General features: G+C 45.1%; 2 protein-coding genes across 14 annotated transcripts in view; one reads left to right on the top strand and one right to left on the bottom strand.

Moving 5' to 3' along the window:
• Positions 1 to 11,632, top strand: part of TTLL3 (tubulin tyrosine ligase like 3) — a gene marked incomplete at its 5' end in the record, with an annotated part of 28,299 nt that extends 16,667 nt beyond the window's left edge. For 6 of the 12 annotated variants that reach the window (XM_079713459.1, XM_079713468.1, XM_079713460.1 and 3 more), the window contains one exon: positions 11,088 to 11,288. In XM_079713459.1, the coding sequence (XP_079569585.1) occupies positions 11,088 to 11,174 (87 nt within the window). In that variant the 3' untranslated portion in view covers positions 11,175 to 11,288. Of the gene's footprint in view, positions 1 to 9,985; positions 10,269 to 10,842; positions 10,920 to 11,087 lie in introns of all 12 variants that reach the window. The other 6 variants (XM_079713466.1, XM_079713462.1, XM_079713465.1 and 3 more) reach the window with 4 other exon arrangements.
• Positions 11,633 to 13,645: 2,013 nt separating this feature from the next.
• Positions 13,646 to 23,022, bottom strand: RPUSD3 (RNA pseudouridine synthase D3; the record flags this gene model as incomplete). 2 transcript variants are annotated; one of them, XM_079712509.1, is made up of 9 exons in its annotated part: positions 13,646 to 14,247; positions 15,011 to 15,150; positions 17,231 to 17,354; positions 17,575 to 17,659; positions 17,741 to 17,848; positions 18,674 to 18,773; positions 18,906 to 18,950; positions 19,820 to 19,959; positions 22,838 to 23,022. In XM_079712509.1, 9 exons carry the CDS (start codon positions 23,020 to 23,022, stop codon positions 14,056 to 14,058), a joined length of 1,119 nt encoding a protein of 372 aa, XP_079568635.1. In that variant the 3' UTR covers positions 13,646 to 14,055. The 2 variants fall into 2 exon arrangements, with proteins under 2 accessions (XP_079568635.1, XP_079568636.1); XM_079712510.1 differs by lacking the exon at positions 22,838 to 23,022 and adding an exon at positions 20,270 to 21,156.
• Between the last annotated feature and the right edge of the window lie 1,267 nt (positions 23,023 to 24,289).

Raw genomic sequence — 24,289 nt, 5'->3', positions numbered from 1 at the left:
TAATCATAAGACCTACAGTTATACACTTGGGATGCTGAAAAGACCTGGAGCTGCTTTAAAGGACCTATTAGGCATGGCTTAGATTTCTCTGAAGTTTTTTTTGTTTTGTTTGTTTTTAGATATCATTGACATACAACATGGTTAGTTTCAGATGTACAACATAATATTTGTATATATTGTGAAATGATCACCACAGTAAGTCTAGTTAACATCCATCGCCACACTTACAATTTTTTTTTCCTTGCCTTTACTTTCTCAGCAACTTTGAAGTATACAATACAGCATTATTAACTATAGTCACCATTCTGTACCTTACATGACTTATTTATTTTGTAACTGAAAGTTTGTAACTTTTTATCCCCTTCACCCACTTTGCCTACCCACCAACTATCTGTTCTCTGTATCAGTGAGTTCAGTTTGTTTTTGATTTTAGATTCCACATATAATTGAAATTATATGGTGTTTGTCTTTCTCTGTCTGACGTATTTCACTTAGCATAATGCCCTCAAGGTCTATCCACATTGCCACAAATGGCAAGATTTTCTTCTTTTTGTTTATTTATTTATTTTTGGCCACACCATGCTGCATGTGGGATCTTAGTGCCCCGACCAGGGATCGAACCCATGCCCCCTTGCAGTGGTAGCGCAGAGCCTTAAACCACTGGACCGCCAAGGAAGTCCTGAGATTTTCTTCTTTTTAATGGCTGAGTAATACTCCTTTGTGTGTATATATAAATATATATATATATATATATATATATTTATATATACCACATTTTCTTTGTCTACTCATCCATGAGTGGATTCTTAGGTTGCTTCCATGTGTTGGTTATTGTAAATAATGCTGCCATGAACATGGGCTTGCAGATATCTTTTCAAGTTAGCGTTTTCATTTCCTTCAGATAAATACCCAGAAGTGCAATTGCTGGATCATATGGTAGTTTTATGTTTAACTTTTCGAGAAATCTCCATACTGTTTTCCATAGTGCCTGTAGCGATTTACATTCCCACCAACCATGCACAAGGGTTCCCTTTTCTTTACATCCTCGCCAACACTTATAATTTTTTGTCTTTCGGATGATAGCCATTCTAACAGGTGTAAGATGATATCTCACTGTGGCTTTGATTTGCATTTCCCTGATGATTAGTGATGTTGAGCACCTTTTCATGTACCTGTTGCCCATCTGTATGTCTTCTTTTGAAAAATGTCTATTCAGATCCTCTGCCCATTTTCTAATCAGATTGTCTTCATATATTTTGGGGACTTCCCTTGTGGTCCAGTGGTTAAGACTCCGTGCTTCCACTGCAGGGGGCATGGGTTAGATGCCTGGTTGGGGAACTAAGATCCTGCAAGATTCTGTCTGTATGTTTGGATATAAACCTCTTACAAATGATTTACAAACATTTTCTCCCGTTTGGTAGGTTGTCTTTTTTTTTTTTTTTAATTTTATTTATTTTTTTATATAGCAGATTCTTATTAGTTATCCATTTTATACATATTAGTGTATACATGTCAATCCCAATCTCCCAGTTCATCCCACCACCACCACGCCCCTGCCACTGCTTCCCCCCCTTGGTGTCCATACATTTGTTCTCTACATCTCCGTCTCAATTTCTGCCCTGCAAACCAGTTCATCTGTACCATTTTTCTAGGTTCCACATATATGCGTTAATATACGATATTTTTCTCTTTCTGACTTACTTCACTCTGTATGACAGTCTCTGGATCCATCCACATCTCTACAAATGACCCAATTTCATTCCTTTTTATGACTGAGTAATATTCCATTGTATATATGTACCACATCTTTGTTTTCCATTCGTCTGTCGATGGGCATTTAGGTTGCTTCCATAACCTGGCTGTTGTAAATAGTGCTGCAATGAACATTGGGGTGCATGTGCCTTTTCGAATTATGGTTTTCTCTGGGTATATGCCCAGTAGTGGGATTGCTGGGTCATATGGTAACTCTATTTTTAGTTTTTTAAGGAACCTCCATACTGTTCTCCATAGTGGCTGTATCAATTTACATTCCCACCAACGGTGCAAGAAGGTTCCCTTTTCTCCACACCCTCTCCAGCGTTTGTTGTTTATAGATTTTCTGATGATTCCCATTCTAACTGATGTGAGGTGATACCTCATTGTAGCTTTGATTTGCATTTCTCTAATAGTTAGTGATGTTGAGCAGCTTTTCACATGCTTCTTGGCCATCTGTATGTCTTCTTTAGAGAAATGTCTATTTAGGTCTTCTGCCCATTTTTTGATTGGGTTGTTCGTTTTTTTAATATTGAGCTGCATGAGTTGTTTATATATTTTGGAGATTAATCCTTTGTCCGTTGATTTGTTTGCAAATATTTTCTCCCATTCTGAGGGTTGTCTTTTCATCTTGTTTGTAGTTTCCTTTGCTTTGCAAAAGCTTTGAAGTTTCATTAGGTCCCATTTGTTTAATTGTGCTTTTATTTCCATTACTCTAGGAGGTGGATCAAAAAAGATCTTGCTGTGATTTATGTCAAAGAGTGTTCTTCCTATGTTTTCCTCTAAGAGTTTTATAGTGTCCAGTCTTACATTTAGGTCTCTAATCCAATTTGAGTTTATTTTTGTGTATGGTGTTAGGGAGTGTTCTAATTTCATTCTTTTACATGTAGCTGTCCACTTTTCCCAGCACCACTTATTGAAGAGGCTGTCTTTTCTCCATTGTATGTCCTTGCCTCCTTTGTCATAGATTAGTTGACCATAGGTGCGTGGGTTTATCTCTGGGCTTTCTATCCTGTTCCATTGATCTATATTTCTGTTTTTGTGCCAGTACCATATTGTCTTGATTACTGTAGCTATGTAGTGTAGTCTGAAGTCAGGGAGTCTGATTCCTCCAGCTCTGTTTTTTTCCCTCAAGACTGCTTTGGCTATTTGGGGTCTTTTGTGTTTCCATACAAATTTTAAGATTTTTTGCTCTAGTTCGTTAAAAAATGCCATTGGTAATTTGATAGAGGTTGCATTGAATCTGTAGATTGCTTTGGGTAGTATAGCCATTTTCACAATATTGATTCTTCCAATCCGAGAACATGGTATACCTGTCCATCTGTTTGTATCATATTTAATTTCTTTCATCAGTGTCTTATAGTTTTCTGCATACAGGTCTTTTGTCTCCCTAGGTAGGTTTATTCCTAGGTAATTTATTCTTTTTGTTGCAATGGTAAATGGGAGTGTTTCCTTAACTTCTCTTTCAGATTTTTCATCATTAGTGTATAGGAATGCAAGAGATTTCTGTGCATTAATTTTGTATCCTGCAACTTTACCAAATTCATTGATTAGCTCTAGTAGTTCTCTGGCGGCATCTTTAGGATTCTATATGTATAGTATCATGTCATCTGCAAACAGTGACAGTTTTACTTCTTCTTTTCCAATTTGTATTCCTTTTATTTCTTTTTCTTCTCTGATTGCTGTGGTTAGGACTTCCAAAAGTATGTTGAATAATAGTGGCGAGAGCGGACATCCTTGCCTTGTTCCTGATCTTAGAGGAAATGTTTTCAGCTTTTCACCATTGAGAATGATGTTTGCTGTGGGTTTGTTGTATATGGCCTTTATTATGTTGATGCAGTTTCCCTCTTTGCCCACTTTCTGGAGAGTTTTTATTATAAATGAGTGTTGAATTTTGTCAAAAGCTTTTTCTGCATCTATTGAGATGATCATATGGTTTTTCTTCTTCAATTTGTTAATATGGTGTATCACATTGATTGATCTGCATATATTGAAGAATCCTTGTGTCCCTGGGATAAATTACACTTGATCGTGGTGTATGATCCTTTTAATGTGTTGTTGGATTCTGTTTGCTAGTATTTTGTTGAGGATTTTTGCATCTATATTCATCAGTGATAGTGGTCTGTAATTTTCTTTTTTTGTAATATCTTTGTCTAGTTTTGATATCAGGGTGATGGTGGCCTCATAGAATGAGTTTGGGAGTGTTCCTTCCTCTGCAATTTTTTGGAAGAGTTTGAGAAGGATGGGTGTTAGCTTTTCTCTAAATGTTTGATAGAATCCACCTGTGAAGCCATCTGGTCCTGGACTTTTGTTTGTTGGAAGATTTTTAATCACAGTTTCAAAGTACTTACTTGTGATTGGTTTGGCCATATTTTCTGTTTCCTCCTGGTTCAGTCTTGGAAGGTTATACCCTTCTAAGAATTTGTCCATTTCTTCCAGGTTGTCCATTTTATTGGCATAGAGTTGCTTGTAGTAGTCTCTTAGGATGCTTTGTATTTCTGTGGCGTCTTTTGTAACGTCTCCTTTTTCATTTCTAATTTTATTGATTTGAGTCCTCTCCCTCTTTTTCTTGATGAGTCTGGCTAATAGTTTATCAATTTTATCTTCTCAAAGAACCAACTTTTAGGTTTATTGATCTTTGCTATTGTTTTCTTTGTTTCTGCTCTGATCTTTATGATTTCTTTCCTTCTACTAACTTTGGGTTTTGTTTGTTTTTCTTTCTCTAGTTCCTTTAGGTGTAAGTTTAGATTGTTTATTTGAGATTTTTCTTGTTTCTTGAGGCAGGTTTGTATTGCTATAAACTTCCCTCTTAGAACTGCGTTTGCTGCATCCCATAGGTTTTGGATTGTAGTGTTTTCACTGTCATTTGTCTCTAGGTATTTTTTGATTTCCTCTTTGATTTCTTTAGTGAACTCTTGGTTATTTAATAACGTATTGTTTAGCCTCCATGTGTTTGTGTTTGTTATGTTTTTTCCCTGTAATTGATTTCTAATTTCATAGCGTTGTGGTCAGAAAAGACGCTTGATATGATTTCAATTTTCTTAAATTTACTGAGGCTTGATTTGTGACCCAAGATGTGATCTATCCTGGAGAATGTTCCATGTACACTTGAGACGTGTAATCTGCTGTTTTGGGATGGAATGTCCTATAAATATCAATTAAATCTGTCTGGTCTGTTGTGTCATTTAAAGCTTGTGTTTCTTTATTATTTTTCTGTTTGGATGATCTGTCCATTGGTGTAACTGAGGTGTTAAAGTCCCCTACTATTATTGTGTTACTGTTGATTTCTTCTTTTATAGCTGTTAGCACTTGCCTTATGTATCGAGGTGTTCCTGTGTTGAGTGCATATATATTTAGAATTTTTATATCTTCTTCTTGGATTGATCCCTTGAAAATGTAGTGTTGTTCCTTGTCTCTTGTAACATTCTTTATTTTAAAGTCTATTATATCTGATATGAGTATTGCTACTCCAGCTTTCTTTCGATTTCCATTTGCATGGAATATCTTTTTCCATCCCCTCATTTTCAGTCTGTATATGTCCCTAGGTTTGAAGTGGGTCTCTTGTAGACAGCATATATATGGGTCTTGTTTTTGTATCCATTCAGCGAGCCTGTGTCTTTTGGTTGGAGCATTTAATCCATTTACTTTTAAGGTAATTATAGATATGTATGTTCCTGTTAGCATTTTCTTAATTGTAATGGGTTTGTTTTTGTAGGCCCTTTTCTTCTCTTGTGTTTCCCACTTAGAGAAGTTCCTTTAGCATTTGTTGTAGAGCTGGATTGGTGGTGCTGAATTCTCTTAGCTTTTGCTTGTCTGTAAAGCTTTTGATTTCTCCATCGAATGTGAATGAGATCCTTGCTGGGTAGAGTAATCTTGGTTGTAGGTTCTTCCCTTTCATCACTTTCAATATATCATGCAATTCCCTTCTGGCTTGTAGAGTTTCTGCTGAGAAATCAGCTGTTAACCTTATGGGAGTTCCCTTGTATGTTATTTGTCGTTTTTCCCTCGTTGCTTTCAGTAACTTTTCTTTGTCTTTGATTTTTGTTAATTTGATTACTATGTGTCTCAGCGTGTTTCTCCTTGGGTTTATCCTGCCTGGGATTCTCTGCACTTCCTGGACTTGGGTGGCTATTTCCTTTCCCATGTTAGGGAAGTTTTCAACTATAATCTCTTCAAATAGTTTCTCGAGTCCTTTCTCTCTCTCTCTTCTCCTTCTGGGACCCCTATAGTGCGAATGTTGTTGTGTTTAATGTTGTCCCAGAGGTCTCTTAGGCTGTCTTCATTTCTTTTCATTCTTTTTTCTTTATTCTGTTCCATGGCAGTGAATTCCACCTTTCTGTCTTCCAGGTCACTTATCCGTTCTTCTGTCTCAGCTATTCTGCTGTTGATTCCTTCTAGTGGATTTTTCATTTCAGTTATTGTACTGTTCATGTCTGTTTGTTTGTTCTTTAATTCTTCTCCGTCTTTGCTAAACATTTCTTGCATCTTCTCTATCTTTGCCTCCATTTTTTTCCCCAAGGTCCTGGATCATCTTCACTATCATTATTCTGAATTCTTTTTCTGGAAGGTTGCCTATCTCCACTTCATTTAGTTGTTTTTCTGGGGTTTTATCTTGTTCCTTCATCTGGTATGTAGCCCTCTGCCTTTTCATCTTGTCTGTCTTTCTGTGAATGTGGTTTTTGTTCCACAGACTGCAGGATTGTAGTTGTTCTTGTTTCTGCTGTCTGCCCTCTGGTGGATGAGGCTATCTAAGAGGCTTGTGCAAGTTTCCTGATGGGAGGGTCTGGTGGTGGGTAGAGCTGTGTGTTGCTCTGGTGGGCAGAGCTCAGTAAAACTTTAATCCACTTGTCTGCTGATGGGTGGGTTCCCTCCCTGTTGGTTGTTTGGCCTGACCCAGCACTGGATCCTACCGGCTCTTTGGTGGGGCTAATGGTGGACTCTGGCAGGGCTCATGCCAATGAGTACTTCCCAGAACTTTTGCTGCCAGTGTCCTTGTCCTCACGGTGAGCCACACCCTACCCCTGGCCTCTGGAGGAGACCCTTCAACACTAGCAGGTAGCTCTGGTTCAGTCTCCTGTGGGGTCACTGCTCCTTCCCCTGGGTCCTGATGCACACACTACTTTGTATGTGCCATCCAAGAGTGGAGTCTCTGTTTCCCCCAGTCCTGTCGAAGTCCTCAATCAAATCCCACTAGCCTTCAAAGTCTGATTCTCTAGGAATTCCTCCTCCCGTTGCCGGACCCCCAGGTTGGGAAGCCTGACATGGGGCTCAGAACCTTCACTCCAGTGGGTGGACTTCTGTGGTATAAGTGTTCTCCAGTCTGTGAGTCACCCACCCAGCAGTTATGGGATTTGATTTTATTGTGATTGTGCCCCTCCTGCCGTCTCATTGTGGCTTCTCCTTTGTCTTTGGATGTGGGGTATCTTTTTTGGTGAGTTCCAGTGTCTTCCTGTCGATGATTGTTCAGCAGTTAGTTATGATTCCGGTGCTCTCGCAAGAGGGAGTGAGCGCACGTCCTTCTCCTCCGCCATCTTGAACCAATCTGGTAGGTTGTCTTTTGTTTTGTTGATGATTTCCTTCACTGTGCAGAAGCTTTTTAGTTTGTTTATTTTTGCTTTTGTTGCCTTTGATTTTGGTGTCAAATCCAAAAAATCATTGCTAAGACTGACGTGAAGGAACTTCCTGCCTGTTTTCTTCTAGCAGTTTTATGGTTTAAGGTCTTATGTTCAACTCTTTAATCCATTTGAGTTGATTTTTCTGTATGGTGTAAGATAGTGGTCCAGTTTTATTCTTTTGCATGTGGCTGTCCAGTTTTCCTGACACTATTTATTAAAGAGACTGTATATTCTTGTCTCCTTTGTTATGAATTAATTGACCACATAAGTGTGGTTTATTTCTGGGCTTTTAATTCTGTTCCATTGATCTGCATGTCTGTTTTTATGCCAGTATCATACTATTTTGATCACTATAGCTTTGTAATATGGTTTGAAGTCAGGAAGTGTGATGCCTCCAGCTTTGTTCTTTCTCAAGATTTCTTTGACTATTCGGGGTCTTATGTGGTTCCATACATATTTGGGGATTGATTTTTCTATTTTTGTGAAAAACATCATTGGAATTTTGATAGGGATTGCATTGAACCTATAGATTCCTTTGGGTGGTATAGACATTTTAATAATATTAATTCTTCCAGTTCATGAGTACAGAGTATCTTTCCATTTATTTGTGTCATCTTCAATTTCTTTCTTCAGTGTCTTACAGTTTTCAGTGTACAGGTCTTTCACCTCCTTGGTTAAATTTATTCCTAGGTATTTTATTCTCTTTGATGTTCTTTAATCTCTTATAATCTAGAACAGCCCCACTGCTTTTTTTCCCCATGTTTGGATCTTTTGAAGGCACCAGGCTGGTTGTTTTACAGAACTGTCCCACATTCTGAATTTATCTGATTGTTTCCTCATGGTGGTATTTAACTTGTTCCTCTGTTATCTGAATGTCCTGTAAAGTAGAAGTTAGGTCACACAGCTTGATGAAGTTCAGATTACACATTTTTGGCAAGTATACTTGAGAGGTGATGCTGGGTACCTCATACAGCATCACAAGGCACACACTGTTGGAGTATCTCATGATTAGTGATGCTATGTCTGACCATGGCTTTAAGGTCTTGGCTACCAGATCTCTCCATTGTAAGTTGCATCCTCCCCTTTGCAATGATCAGTTTCTTTGTAGGGTGATTCTTTGGCAGTGTGAAGATGACACATTTTCCTCTCATCCTTTTCACCTACTTGTTTTGATATCTAGTTTTGATTCCTACCTATTGTATTAGAGTTGCAAAATGGTAAATTGCTAATTCTATCATTCCTTCTACGTTTATTAGCTGAGATTTTTCCATAAAGTTGAGCTTTGCCTCATCAACTGGGCTTTCCTTGAGCTCTGATATCTGTATTTTTTTTTATTGAAGTATAGTTGATTTACAATGTTGTGTTAACTTCTGCTCTCCAGCAGAAGTTATACACAGTTATACATATACATACATTCTTTTTCATGTTCTTCTCCTTTATGGTTTATTCCAGGATATTGAATGTAGTTCCCTGTGCTATACAGTAGGACCTTGATATCTGTATTTTTAAGAAGCTCCAAGTGGCTTTTTAGATAGATTCTAATCAGGATCCTTTCATGATGCAGAAAACACCTCAAACTAGCTCCAGATGAAAAGGAGGGTTACTAGGAACTTCCTTGGCAGTCCAGCAGTTAAGACTCTGTGCTTCCATGGCAAGGAGCATGGGTTTGCTCCCTGGTCAGGGAACTAAGATCCCGCATGCCATGTGGTGCGGCCAAAAAATAATAATAATAATAAATAATAAATAATAAATAAAAGGAGGGCTTCCCTGGTGGCGCAGTGGTTGAAAGTCTGCCTGCCGATGCAGGAGATGAGGGTTTGTGCCCTGGTCCGGGAAGATCCCACGTGCCGCGGAGCAGCTGGGCCCGTGAGCCATGGCCGCTGAGCCTGCGCGTCCGGAGCCTGTGCTCCGCAACGGGTGAGGCCACAACAGTGAGAGGCCCGCGTACCGCAAAAATAAATAAATTAATTAATTAAATAAAAGGAAATTCCTGGCAAGACACAGGGTGGGGGCTCTCCTGTGTCCAGCTGCAGGAAGTACAGCTTGGCTTAATGGGAATTGAAAGTGGTACAGGAACTCCTTTCTTGGGCTGTTTTCTCTGCCTCGGTCTGCATATTTGCTGCTTCATGCTCTCCATAGAATGCCTTCTTTGAGGCTCTGCTTCCGCATGTCTCGGGTTCAGACAAGGATTTAGGCAGGCTCTAGGCCTCTTACCTGTCTGGGTGTCATAACTCATATGCTCTCAGCAGAGAATCTTGCTCATCTCAGGAAGCTGTCCATCGGCAGTGGCCTGTGGAGGAGAACACACATTCCAGCGGCGGCTGGGCAGTTTAGGAGAGCAAGGGGTTGGAGGGGTGCAGGTGGGGGCATGGCTAAGACTTCCCCACTCCTCTGGGTTACTCATCTCAGGGGCTCTGTGACCCTCTAGGTACTGATTCAGCCCTCCAGGCCCAGACCCCTTAAGAGACAGAGATGGGCTTTGCATTTCTTGGCCCAGAAATGTCTCCTGACTAGGTGCCCCAGAAGTTAATTCCATCTACCTGTGCTCCGAGTCCTTCCAGGCCTAGGATTCCAGCAGCACTGTCTGAGCAGGCCTTGTCTCCTCTTCTTCCCCACAGCCTGCTGTGGAGGTGCCCCAGTATGTGGGTATCCGGCTTCTAGTAGAGGGCTCCACCATCAAGAAGCCCCTGGCGATGTGTCACCGGCAAATAGAAGTCCGCCCAGCCCTCCCTCACCTGCTGACCCAGCGAGGCTCTGGGGAACACAAGGACTCGGGACCCCTTACCCACAGGTCAGCTTCTAAGAAAGTTGCTGGGGCCAGGAGCCTGGGGCACACTGAGAAGCCAGACTCCACTGCCACCACCTCGGCCCCTGGAAAGGGGAAGAAAGGCAAGGCGAAAAGTGCCACAGCCCTGGTCTGCCCCAGTCTCCGGAAGTGGGACCCCCCCTAGCACGAGGATGGGCTGCATTTTCACCATGACCTTTGCTAGTGGGGACAGGCATCCCCACCCCTTGAACAGATTGCCATTGAGTCTGAAGAACCCCCAGGCCCTGGGTAAGACCATTCCCCCAAAACACCCCAGGGTCTCAAGGCAATTTCTTCCTGCTCTCCAAGCCCCTCCTAACCACCTGGATTTGTCCCACCCAAGAGCCACCAGTAGTAAGTGGTAGCCACCACTTACAAAGTATTTTTAAAAAGCACACAACCAAATGAGTATCGTCCCCTCCAAAGTAGTCACTCAGCCAGGCAGTTGTGCTCATTTCAAAGATGCCAGGACTCAGTCCCAGGTTGATCTCTCTCCAGAGCCCAAGCTTTTCCTGCTGCAGTATTCTGTCTTTGCCTCCATGCAAAGTTGCCTTGTGGAAAGGAACTAATATTTGTACAGCACCTAACAGTTTACACCGTGTTGATACCTGACCAGCTCCTTTAGTCCTCACAATCTAGTGAGTAGGTGCTATTATCCCCATTTTCCAGCTGAGGTATCAGGAAGTTTAAGGAAGTTGCCCGAGCTTGCACAGCTCAGAAGGGGCAGAGCTGGGATGCAGACCCAGGCCTGTTGGACTCCAAACCCTGTGTTCTTCCCACAGCCTCTGGAGAAGGAACCGGGTGGGCTCCATCCGCCCTCACACACCCCAGCCGTCAGCTCCCCCTGCCTCCCCGCCCTCCATGCACACCTGGAGGGGCAGCTGGTCAGCCTGGGGCTCCCCAGGCCCTCACAGCCCATCACCACTTCCCCACCTTCCACAGGACGGCCCAGCTGCCTTCTCCCCGTGTGCTCCGACCCCAGGGGCGGGGCCTCAGACTGAAGCACAGCAGGCTGGTGGGCTCTGAGGCCCTGTCGACCACAGGCAAGGCCTTGATGACTCTACCTACTGCCAAGGTTTTGATTTCCCTCCCACCTAACCCTGAGCTCAAGCTGGCACCCAACGCCCTGAAACCAAGAAAGGTGGGCCTTGAACGGTGACCCATACCCTGGTGGGCAATGCTGAGAACTGGGCTTTGGGCTGGAAGGGCACAGCTCCCAGGCTGGCCTGAGCCCCAAGGGAAGGGCTTGTTTCCCTCAGAACCCCCTTCCTGAACAGATTCCTGATCATCTCTCCCCTTCTCTCCTCCTTTCACACTGAGGCTCTTGCTCCCCAGCGCTTTCATGGTCCCCCACTTGGAAGTAACTTGTGGTCTCAACCCTTTGAAGTCGGAAATCTTCCTAGCACCCATAGGAAGATCAAGGCCAAAGGCAACTTCAAGGCCAGACTCTGCGACAAACCCAAGGCTGAGACATGCCTCATGACGACACTGAGCCTTCCGGGACCCCTGCCCCTTATCAGTGCACACCAGGGTCTGGGGGGCATGAGGGACGTGTGGCTACAGAAGTCCTTGCTTCGGTCATCACTGCCCTTATTCTGGACGCAGCACCAAGTAAAAAAGCAAATGAAGTATTTGAGGCTTGGCTCCTTTTCTCTTAGAGGGTGAAGAGAGAGTAGGGTGCGGCTCTGTACCCCAAGGTCCAGAACAAGAGCTAGAGGCCATCAGCAACTCCTCCACAAAGTAAGGCCCAGAATTCCCACCCAGTGACAGACATGAGGCATCCTGTCCAGGGACTCCCCTGGCGTCTCTGATCTCGGGGTGGAAGGATAAGTCTCATGTTACAGATGAGGAAACTGAGTCTGAACGAGGAGACATGGCTTGCCCAAGATCATGTGGCAGTGAGCAGAAGGCTGGGACACATTACCATGACTGCTGAGCCCTGCGGGTCTCCTCAGTCCCCAAGCCCAGAGGAGGAGCTGGGCTGGCAGCAGAATGACATCTAATGGGCACAAGATTTACAGCAGGAGACACAGCAGAAGAGTGGACCCAGCCCTTCTCCAGATGAAGTGGGTCTCTCCCTTCCTCTGCAAGGGGCCAAGGTCACCTAAAAAGGAAATATCCAATAAGCCACACCCATCTGAAAAAGTTTGGTATTTCTTCATTGTAATGGGTTGAACATTGGTATGTCTTCCTGGAACCTGTGAATATGACTTTATTTGGAAAAAAGGGTCTTTGTAGATGTAAGTACGTTGAAGGTTTTTAGATGAGATCATCCTGGATTATCCAGATGGGGCCTAAATCCAATGACAAGTGTCCTTACGAGAGACAAGAGAAGACAAACGAGGAGAAGGCCATGTGGAGACAGAGGCAGAGACTGGTGTGATGCAGCCACAAGCCAGGAAGAGGCAAGGAAGCATTCTCACCTAGAACCTTCAGGGAGAGCACAGCCCTGCTGACACCTTGATTTTGGACTCATGGCCTCCAGAACTGGGAGAGAATCCATTTCTGTTGTTGTAGGCCACTCAAGTTGTGGTAATTTGTTGCAGCAGCAGCCCTAGGAAACTAGCACACTAGTCAAATGAAGATACATAAATTCTGTATATTTATGAATCCATTCTTGCACAGCTGAACCAGGAGATGCGTACAAGCAGGCTCACAGCAGCACTGTGGTAACAGCTGACGACCTAAGTGTCCATTAACAGTCAGATGGATAGACTGCAAGCTCTGACATTCCAACTCTGCGCCGCACAACGGATGCATTTCACAGGGTAGAGCGAGAACAAGTCACAAAAGGATAAATGCAGCACAATTCCATTCCAACAGAAACTTCAGAAACGGCAAAATGAAATCTATTGTTTAGGGATGCATGTATATGTGGTAAAACTCTAAAAAACAAAGAATTCTCCCAAGTCTGGGCAGTGGTTTCCAACCTTGACTGAACAACAGTACCCATTCCAGAGCTTTTAAAAAAGATCTGATGCCAGGGTCTCCATCCCAGACTGGTGAAACCAGCATCTTTGGGGTGCAGTCATGGGAGGCATGGGTGTTTTTTTTAAGCTTTCTGAGTGGGCAGGGTAGGGGGTTCTCATGTCCGGCCAGGGTTGAGAGCTGTTGTTGTCTAGGATAGGAGAAGGGAGGGATGCTTCTCTTTTGTGCCGAGTGGTGGTTATGTGGGTGTCACCTTAGAGTTATTCTTTAAATCAGAGATGTTTTATGCACTCTGTATGTTTCATATATTTCACGGTTTTTTAAAGTGAAAGATCTAACATCTTCACTTGAATGAGTAGTCAAATACATAGAGACAGATGACAGGACCCTGGCAACTGCGGCTGGGAGGGCTGGGGGAGGGGAGTTGGTGTTTAATGGGGAGAGTCTCGGTTGGGGAAGATGAGAAAGTTCTGGAGATGGATGGTGGTGATGGCTGCACGACAGTGTGGATGTCCTTAATACCACTGAACTGTACACTTAAAAATGGTTAAGATGGTGAATTTTATTAGGTGTATTTTACCACAATTTTAAAAAAAACCTAACATTTTCTCTCAGCTAGAATTGGGCCAGAAACAGCCAAATATAAAGACCACATACTGAACTCAGCAGAAACCACGGTCCATGATAAACATTTTCTTTCTCAGCAAATCCTGCAAACAATACTATGAGGGTAGGTACTTTTATTATCTCAGGTCCAGAGAGGTGAAGTCATTTGCGCAACACCACACAGCAAGTGGCGTTAGGATGTGATCTTAAGTTTGTCCAACGACAGAGGATCTTCCACTGTGGCCTTCTGCGTGTTGAGCACTGACCTCACTCTCCTCGGGCCTGACTGCAGCCCATCCGCCCTCCAACCCCCACTGCTTTCCAGCGGGAACAAAAAGCCCAGAAGGACTATTGGTAGTGGAGCCCCAGGCAATGCAGGGTCTTGGAGAAATAAGAGGGCAAAGGAGCCAGAAGCTTGATAGGTGGGTCCCTGGGCCTGGCACCTGGGAGGTAGAGACAATGCAGGTGGAGGTGCAGGGGCAGCTGGGCAGCCTGGGAGGGGGTCAGGTGGAGGCGGCTGAGGAGGGCTTCATCCAGGACCTGGGGTGGGAGAGACATGTCAGCATTCAGCCAGGTGAGCTCTAAGCAAAATGGGAGTGAGGCAAGTACTTCCTCCTCCCTCTGCGTCCGTGTTCTGCATGCCTCTCTACACATACACATGTACACACTCAAACACACACACTACGTCAGAGACCAGCTAGGGGGTCACCGAATCAGTTTACTGGGCATTCAGCGAAACTACATTCCCCAGCCCCTCCTGCAGGGTGGTGAGGCCGTGTGATTGAGCCCCACTGAACGCCACAGGAGTGTGAGCATGTATCCTGCTTCCGGATCTGGCCCGAGAAAACCTCCCCCATGAACCTGCCCTGTCTCCTCCTCCGCTGGCTGGATAGCAACAGGCTGGGTCCCTGAGTGACCCATGCTTGGAGCAAGCCCATCTCTACCCTACCGCCATTAATTGGACTTAACACGGAAGGAAGTTATTGTGTTAAGGCTCTGGTACTTGAGGTTATTCTGTTAGAGTAGACAGAGTTACCCAAATAAACACAACCTCTTTTACCCCTTATGCCAAAAAGAATGGCAGACTTAGAAGGGCCTTTAGAAATCAGCCAGTTCGACTTCCTTATTGAACAGATGGGCAGAAAGAGACCCAAGAGAGGGGGTTTCACTTGCTCAGGGCCACAGAGCAAGACAGGGCTACAGGAAGCTATGGAAGCCCAAGCTGCATAGCTAATGTCTGGAGATGCTCTCCACCCCCACCCCCAGCCCACCCAAAAGGCAGCCGGCAGGTGGGCTTGGGTACCTGTCTTTGGGGCCTGGTGCTCTCAGCAGGCAGCAGAAAGCGCTGGCCCAGAACAGTGGCCACACGGGCAGAGTACATGTGGTCCCCGAGCAGAGGGCAGAGCTGTAGTGCCATGTGCGCCTGTAGCTGGCTGGGAAACGCTAGAAGACAAGAGAGACAGGACAGATGGCAGGCAGCGGCTCTTTCTGTCCACCCGGTATTGCCCCTCCCCTTTCCTCTGGGGAGATGCCACCCCCATTCTCAGATGCTGTGGTTTCAGAGAGGTGAATGCTACCACCCCTGCCAGTGGAGAGGGGCGCATGACCAGGTCGGGACAGTCAGAGCTGTCAATCTACCGGCCCTGTGGGATTCGTCCACGAAGAGGGGCAACCCTGAATTTACTGTGAAGCTACTGGGAATGAAGAACGCTCTTTCCCGCTGGGGTGTGAGCCTGGGGCTGCTGGAGCACCTGCCATCTCTGCCCCCACGGGGAGAGCCTGCGGGAGGAAGAAGCCAGCGGGCAGGAGGCGAAAAGAAAGTGAGAAACAGCTTCCTGATGATGTCCTCCGAGCCTCCGGAGGCAGCCAGGCCTGAACTTTGAGTTCCTGAGCCAATAACTTCCCCTTTTAGATGACACCAACTTGAACTGGTTTTGGGAAAACTTAAATGGTACAAAATTGTTCACATAAGTAAACTTATTAATCCTCCTGACAACCCTATAAGGTGGGTTCTGTCATCATTCCCACCTTATAGACAGGAAAACCGAAGCTCAAAAAGAAGTGACTGGCCCACCGTAAGCTGGGATTCAAACCCAGGAGCTGTCCTCTGCTTTCACATCTGGCAATATGCTGGATAATCTAAAAATCCACTTCTTATAAACCACTTAGAAACACTGGAAAACTTTAATGATCATCCTTCTAAATACACAGCTGGGCACAGAGGAAAGTAAGGTCCCCCAGACGAAGATACAAAAGGTAAATAAATCCAGAGCACAGGGAAGCCAACATTTCACCTATTCTAGGGTACTGCCAATCTTGGGATGCAGGGGGCTTGGGTTTAAGTAGCTACAGGGGGCCAGGGGTGAGGTCTTGGTGCCCAAATGAAATCAGAGAGGCTACATCTTCATCGACAGGATGGACCAGGAGAAAAAGCCAGCCACCAAGGAAGGGAGACGAGAACCTTAGGTCTGGATGAGGGGAAGAAGAAAGGATTCACAACCATAAGCTGCTCTCACACAGGTTTGGGGCTCTAATACCACTTGCATGAACTGTGAACTTCCAACTGAGACATTAATATTTAGGTCCTGAAGCAGTGACATGGGGCACTCAGCAGAAGCAAAGGCAGAACCTCTCCTGAAGTCACCACCTCCAATGAGGCAATAAAGGATTTCCACTGATAAAGGCCCAGCTTAACCTGAATTCACAATCCTGAATCACAGAACAAGAAGGAAACAATCCACCAAGGGGAGAGAGTCTGCAGGAAACAACAGGATTAGACCCTCAGAATCTCAGACAATGGAATTATAGAAACACAACATAAATATGTTTTAAATGACTAAAGACAAAAAAGAACAAGTAATACGAGAAAAAAACAGATACCCTATTTTTTGGAAGGCCATTTGTATTTGTAAAAGAACCAACTAAAAAAAAAAAGAACCAACCAGAACTTCTAGAAGTGAAAAATACAATCAATGGGTAGGTTAAACTGGCAGGTTAGATCCTGTGGAAGAGAAAATTACTCAACTGGAAGGTAGATCTAAAGATTACCCAGAAAGCAGCAGAGATAAAGACATGAAAAACGTGAAAGAAAAGTTGAGACAGCAGTAGAATGAGAAAGACGTCTATCAGGCCTTCAAAAGGAAGGATGCAAGAGGCGTATTTGAAAAGAACTTTCCAGGATAGATGAAATAGATTAATCCTCAGACTCAGGAAACAGTGAATCCCAAGCAAGATAAATAAAACTACACCCACACACCTGGATTCACCATAGTGAAACTACAGAACATCAAAGGTAAAGAGAAGACGTTGAGATCAACAACTAAGAAAAAACAGGTGTGCTGCAAAGGGGTGACCATCAGACTGATAGGAGAAGCACTGCCCCTCCAGGTGGAGCTGGTCACGTACATCCTTACAGTCCATCAAATGCTCCCCAGGCTGCCACTAAAACTACCACCACCCGCCCACCTCCTGCCTCCTCCAGCCAAATACCATTTGTCAAGTCTGGCTGGGGCTCCAGACCCACCTGTCAGTGGCTGCAGCTGGACCAGGGCACAGCCAGAGCCCGTGGCCACCACACGGAAGTAGCTGAGGGTCCTCTTGACACCTTCCAAGATGTCCTTTCGGGATGGGGACTTCACTGGAACGACCTGTGGTGGCAGCCCCCAAGAATGAACAAGCTTCACACACACCTGGGAACTACCCACAGACTCTGCTCGCTCCCAACAGACTCAGGACAGGGCCACAGTATAGGCAGTCGTCACTCGCCTGTATTAGGGGTCTGGAGGGCCAGTCACCCCACGTCTATATCCTGTAGGGGTAATATGTCTGGAAGGACCCCCCCTCTTCCCCACCTAGACCCTGACTCACAAGATTGACCCCATCAATGTGTTCCAGTTTCAGAGCTGCTTGGATCTTCCCCTCAGAAGTAGCTGGGATCCCATCAGTGACAGCACTGAGAAAGAGGCAAGAGGAAGTCACGTAGTGGCTTGCTGGGACCTCCCCACTGCCCTGGGAGCCTCCCAGCCCCTCTCACCAGTAGGTGACTGTGGGTCTCCTGGCTCTCTGTGAGTAAGTGAAGAACTTCTGGAGGCGGCTTGCTGTCTGGGGACAACTGGAGAGGAGTACAAGCCCAGAGGTTTCCCTGGAGGAAGGAGACAAATCACAAAAGTTAAAATCCCCTGGGCTCACCCACACAAAAAGGAGACCCCGGACTTTCCTGGCGTTCCAGTGGTTAAGACTCTGCGCTTCCAGTGCTGGGGGTGTGGGTTCAATACCTGGTATGAAGATCCTGTATGCCGCTTGGCACAGCCAAAAAAAAAAAAAAAAAGACCCCTAGAAAGGAACACCTGACCTGCTTAAGACCAAACAGTTACATCCTCTTGAGAAACAAGTAAGTCTTCCCCATGTTTGATAATAAGAGTACATTGCTTAAATGTGTTCCTCATTTTGCTCTGGCTCCCAGGGAGCTCAGAGCCAAACATCATAACAATTACCACCAACTGTTGAGTGTCTACCATGTGCTAGGCGCTATACTAGGAATTTTATATATATTAGCTATTAAATAATTAAATTCCCCACAAGCAAGCCCATGAGTTTGTGGAACTGCAGAAACATTTCATCTCAAGCACCGTCTCTAATAGATGGCAATTAGAGGAAAGAATATCACAGATCAATTGACAATACCTGCCATGAATATGGAATTAGAGAAGTGAGTGCACACTGAGCATAGATATTATTAGCTCTATTTTATGATTAAAGAAACTGAGGCTCAGTGGTAGCTAAGATCACAGTTTATGCATAAGGATTTGAACCCAGATCTATCCACTTCCTCCTCCTGTTCCTTGTATCCTACCTCTGTGATCCCAAACCAGCCCATGGAACATGTCTCAGTTTATTCCCAAGTAGTTATGCCCCCACCCCAGATGGATGTCTGTCCTTCTACCTTCCTCTCACCCCCACCACTTACTTCCCAGATGCTCGGACAACCTGGAGCTCCCGCTCCCCGAGCCCCAGGGACTGGCTCAGCTCCGGGAGCACTGAGAGCAACGTCCGCTCTCCCGGTTTTCCTGGGGAAAAAAAAGGAAGAGTACAAGTTGCTCCCAGAGGCAACTTTATCCCACCTTTCCTTTCTCTTCACTATTTCTTCCCCTCAGAGACGTCAAAACCCCTTTCATTGCATCTCTTTCCCCTGCCCATACCTGTCACTGGCAGGCCCTGTGGCTTGTTCAATGTCACCAGAGGTCCTGAAACGTATAATACATAAACATCATCAACAGCAAATGCAGTTTACAAAGCACTTACTCAATTCATATTATCGTGTGGTCCCAGTACAACTCATACATGAGTTATCATCCTGAAGTTTCTGAACCTTGCATATGCTAAGCTGGCTACCTGCCACGTCAGGGCCTTTGCACTTGCTGTTTCCTCTCTCTCAGATTTTCACGTGGCTGCTTTCTTCATATCATCGTGGCTCAAATGTCACCATCACAAAGAGGCCCGAGTCTCCAATCTAATGTCTGCTCCCTGCAGTTCCTCATCATCGCTGTTTTATTCATAGCACTAATCTCTAGTAAGTACCTTTTTCATTTATTTTCTGGTTAATTAATTTCTCCCGCTGAAATGTTGGCTCCCTGAAGGCAGAAACCATATTTATTTTGTTCAGCACTATATAGCCATGTCTAGAACAGTGCCTGGAACATAGCCTATGCTCAATAAATAGCTGAGAAAATTTAAAAATCACCGGAGACTGAGGCTCAGAGAAATTATTCTCCTAAAGCCACACAGCAAGCTGATTACAGAGCCTAGATATGGCTCCGAAGCCTGTGTTTTGCCCCTCAATAAACACTTTATTACAGCAATTTCCTTTACAGAGAGCCTACTAGTGCAAAGCTCTCTAGTTATTTACACTTTCCCACCCCACAGCCCTATCCCCATGATGCTGAGGCACAGAGAGATTATGTGTCTGGTCCCAGCTCCTATGGCTAGTGGGAGGCAGAACCAGGATTTGATCCCACAGGCTTTAGTAGGGAACCCAGCCAGATGCTCAGAAGGCTCAGGTGAAGACTCCTCTCCCCTTCTGGGTCTCCCTGCAGCTGTCCCTCCCACCCCTCACCTTTCTGATCCACCACAGCTGCCCTCAGCACATCAACCAGCTCCTCCCTACTGAGGTTCTCTGGCCGCAGCAGCCCCGAGACAGGCTGGTCATCCAGGGCCCCTGACCGTTTGCTGGAGCCTTGACGTTTCTGCTGATGCCTGGAAAAGGTTAGGTAAGCAACAGGAGAATCATTGCCGCCCATTCTTATCTCCACGCACCTCTTCCTAAATCCTGCGGCTTCCTACTAATGCTTCAGAAAGCCTGGGTTGAGTTTCCCGAAATGTTAGGTTCGACTGGCCCCACTGTACAGAACAGAGAACTGAGGCTCAGAGAGGTCTACTGACCAGTTTAGGGTCACACAGCAGAGCTGGATTAGAAGCCATATCTGCCTAACTCCAGATCCCGCACACACCCTCCCCCGGCCCCAACCTCCCTCCTACACAAAGGAGGGCGGGGGTTGCTAATCACCGGGCCTCGGTGCCAAAGCTTGAGGCTGTGCGCGCTGCGCGGACCCCCGGACCCCGCCGCCAGCCATCCCAGACCTGGCCCAAAACACGACAGCAGCCCATCTCCGGAGTGAGGACAGTGCGCATGTGTCCGGAAGGGCTCCCCGGTGATGCCCCACAGCGCGCTGATTGGTCAGATTGACTGTCAATCGGAATAGCGAGGCTCAGAGCTGTGAGAAGGCGGAGCTTTGCCTTTGCCAAGGAACGAGGTGAAGAAATTCTCGTCTGTGCTTTTGGGGAAAGCGAGACACGGAGCAGAGGAGGAATTTACTGGGGGTCAGAGGACCTGTCTTAGGACAAAGCCAGGTTTTCTGATCATCACGGCAATTCTTAGGAGTCTTCTGACTTCAAAAAAGAACCCGCCATTGTGCACAATTTTGTACGGCAAATTGGAAGAGAAAAAAAAAAAATCCACACTCGTTGGTATAGTGAACTTGCTTTGAAGAACACAGCCTGGTGCAAAATCCAAAAGGAAAAAAAGGCCAGAGGCAGAAAGACGTTCACTGCACCATTATTTATAAAAGCAAGACCAAAACAAATCTCAAAACCAGAAACAAATTGTCCTTTGATTAGATCTATAAGGGAAATAAATCTTACTCATCACCCATTCATCATTTTTTGAATGCTAACTCTACGCAAGGCCTTGGCACCTGTGAACTGCAAACAGATTAACAAGACTCGGCCCCAACCACAAGAAGTTCACCTTTAAGATCACAGCATCACAACCCACCTTGCGAAAAGCTGTGGAGATGCTGAGAGAGAGAAGAGTGAGGAGCCCAGGAGCCCGCTGAAATCTGAGAAAGCTCCCCAGCAGGGGTTGTGATTGACAGACTGTGGAGAACTTGGAAATTCACCAGGAGGGAAAGGTGTGGGTGGGAGGAGAGGGAGCGGGCAACAGGAAAAAGAAGACGGTAAGTGCAAAAAAAGCAAAAAGCAAAATGGGCTCTATCCTGTAATTACAACTATGGAAAAGTTACATGCAACCTGTGTATTATTTTGTTCACTAAGAGCACTATAACTTTCAATTCATTGTTTGCCTTAGTGAAGGACTGCAGATAAACCAACATCTGCCAACAGAGGAATGGCTAAATTAATTGTAGCACATACATACGCAGCCATTAATTGAAGAATGTGTGGGGGTCTACATATGATAATGTGAATCAATCTCCAGAATATATTAAATCAAAAAACAACAAAGTGGGGCTTCCCTGGTGGCGCAGTGGTTGAGAGTCCGCCTGCCGATGCAGGGGACACGGGTTCGTGCCCCGATCCCGGAAGATCCCACATGCCGCGGAGCGGCTGGGCCCGCGAGCCATGGCCGCGGAGCCTGTGTGTGTCCGGAGCCTGTGCTCCGCAACGGGAGAGGCCACAGCAGTGAGAGGCCCACGTACAGAAAAAAAAAAAAAAAAAAAAAAAAAAAAACAAAGTGAAGAACAGTGTGACTAGAATATGCATATATGTGCATGAGTGTGATTTACATATATTTATTGTATATTTCTGCATTTCTGAAAGGACATACACAAATGAGTTGTTGGTTGCTTCCAGAAAGGGAATCTGAAGTGAGAAAGTGAATAATTATTTTTACCCTTTAGAACTGCTTAAATTTTTAACCTCATTGATATATCTCTTCTTCAGACACACATGGAGCCCTAGTTTAAAAATATAAGCCAGACCAAAAAAAAAAGGGACTTCCCTAGTGGTCCAGTGGTTAAGACTCCTGCTTCCATTGCAGGGAGTGTGGGTTTGATCCCTGGTTGGGGAACTAAGATCCTGCATGCTGCATGGCATGGCCAAAAAAAAAAACTAAGCCAGATATAAAAGACTATGATTCATAAAAAAATTTTTTAATAATGAAAATAAGTAGAAATAAATTTTTTAAAAGACTGTGATTTTAGTTACATGACATTTTAGAAAAGTCAGTGGTTGACAAGGGCTGGAGTGGTTGAGGGAATGAGAATCGACTAGAAAGGGGAAGAAGGGAAATTTTTGGTGTACTGGAACTAGTGGTTACATATCTGTATAAATTTGCCAAACTTTATTGAACTATATACCTTAAAAGGGTAGATTTTATTGTATGTAAATTATACCTCAGTAAACGTAATTGTTTTTAATTCAAAGATTTAAATAGTCAATTTTAAAAGATATATATTTATTTATTTATTCGGTCATGCTATACAGCTATACAGCTATACAGCACGCAGGATCTTTTAGTTGCAGCATGTGGGATCTAGTTCCCTGACCAGGGATCTAATCCGGGCCCCCTGCATTGGGAGCGTGGAGTCTTAACCTCTGGACCAACCAGGGAAGTCCCAAAAGTCAATTTTTAAATGTGCACAAATTCAGACAGGACTGGCAAGAAATTTAGCAAGAATGCAAGTAATTTTATCTTGTTTGGGGCTTGGACATTACTGTGCTGTGTCCTAAGGCCCCGCGGTATTTTGGAACCCCTCTTCTGAAAGGTGCCTTCATAATTTGCAGCTTGAGCAAAGATGGAAAGGCGGAGGCCGAGGGGCAGGACAGCCTACCTTACCGACAGCAGACTTCTCCTCCACTGGCCACACTTGGCCCCAGGAAGGGCCATTCCCCCACTTGGACTGGCCCCTGGCCCTGCCAAGGCTTGAGCTCCCTTGCTCTTTGGAATTTTCCCTCCACATGCCCCAGCCTCAGCAAAGCCTGCCCTCTCCTGTTCACTGCCCGCAGCTGCTGCGACCCCATTAATCTCCAAGCTTCCAGAAGAAAAGGAAGAAACCTAATTATCCCTAGGCTGGGAGGGCTTAGTGCCGAGAGACAGTGATCAGCCACTCAAGACTCACGTGTGAAACTCAGAATATCAGGGGGAAGGCAAGTTGGGACAAATTCCAAGTTTCAGCCACCCCAGCCCAACTCAGTTTATGACTAACTTCACAAGAAGAGCAGGTAGGCCACAGCCTCAGCAAGAGTTGAATGGGAATAGCTTCTGTGCTGATGTAAACATAATGCCTTCATACCAGAAGGCCTACCCCATGGACCCAGGACAGCACTGAGCCAGGCCTCCAACCATAGCTGCAAGAGCAGGAAAGCCCAGAATGGAAATGTTCTTTGCTAGCTCTGGCAGCTCCTTCCACACATTGGCTGCAGGGTATGGGTCAGCTGCCAGAAATAACCCTCCAGACTTTAACTTTGGTAACACAGGCCTTTGTCTTAGTATTTAATAAACCCAAGTAGCCTTTATAGTTAGTCAGAAATGACACATATTTGAATCTGAGAGGCACAGACCAAAGCACAGTCTCCTACAAACCTAGCCTTTCATGCTTGTCTTGTTTGACTTGCTTGATATTGAAAAATGCCAGCTCACACTGATAAGCTAATACTCTGTGGCTACCTAACGGCTCATTTCGAAATCCTAAGATTAAGAGTTCTGAACACGAAAGGAGAGCTGTCTAGCAAGCTAGGGAAGGCTTCGGGGGAGAGTTGCATTACAGCTTGACTAGTACTTTCCCACCTACACACTTAAAAGGTTGTACTAAAATGTGACATTGAGAAACTGGAAGAGTGCCTTAATCCCATAATCCCTATTAAAGCCCTTCTTCTTCTTCTTTTTTTTTTTTTAATTGAGGTATAGTTGATTTACAGTGTTGTGTTAGTTTCTGGTGTACAGCAAAGTGATTCAGTTATACATATATATATTATTTTTCAGATTCTTTTCCATTGTAGGTTATTACAAGATATTGAATATAGTTCCCTGCGCCATACCGTAGGACCTTGTTTACCTTTTTTTTTTGGCGGGGGGGTACTCGGGCCTCTCACCGCTGTGGCCTCTCCCGTTGCAGAGCACAGGCTCCGGACGCGCAGGCTCAGCGGCCATGGCTCACGGGCCCAGCCGCTCCGCGGCGTGTGGGATCCTCCCGGACCGGGGCACGAACCCGTGTCCCCTGCATCGGCAGGCGGGCTCTCAACCACTGCGCCACCAGGGAAGCCCCCCTGTTTTATATATAGTCGTGTG

Source organism: Hyperoodon ampullatus (assembly GCF_949752795.1).
Source record: "Hyperoodon ampullatus genome assembly, chromosome: 10".
In the NCBI taxonomy this organism is placed as follows: Eukaryota; Metazoa; Chordata; class Mammalia; order Artiodactyla; family Ziphiidae; genus Hyperoodon; species Hyperoodon ampullatus.
This window is presented reverse-complemented; position numbering and strand designations above follow the sequence as displayed.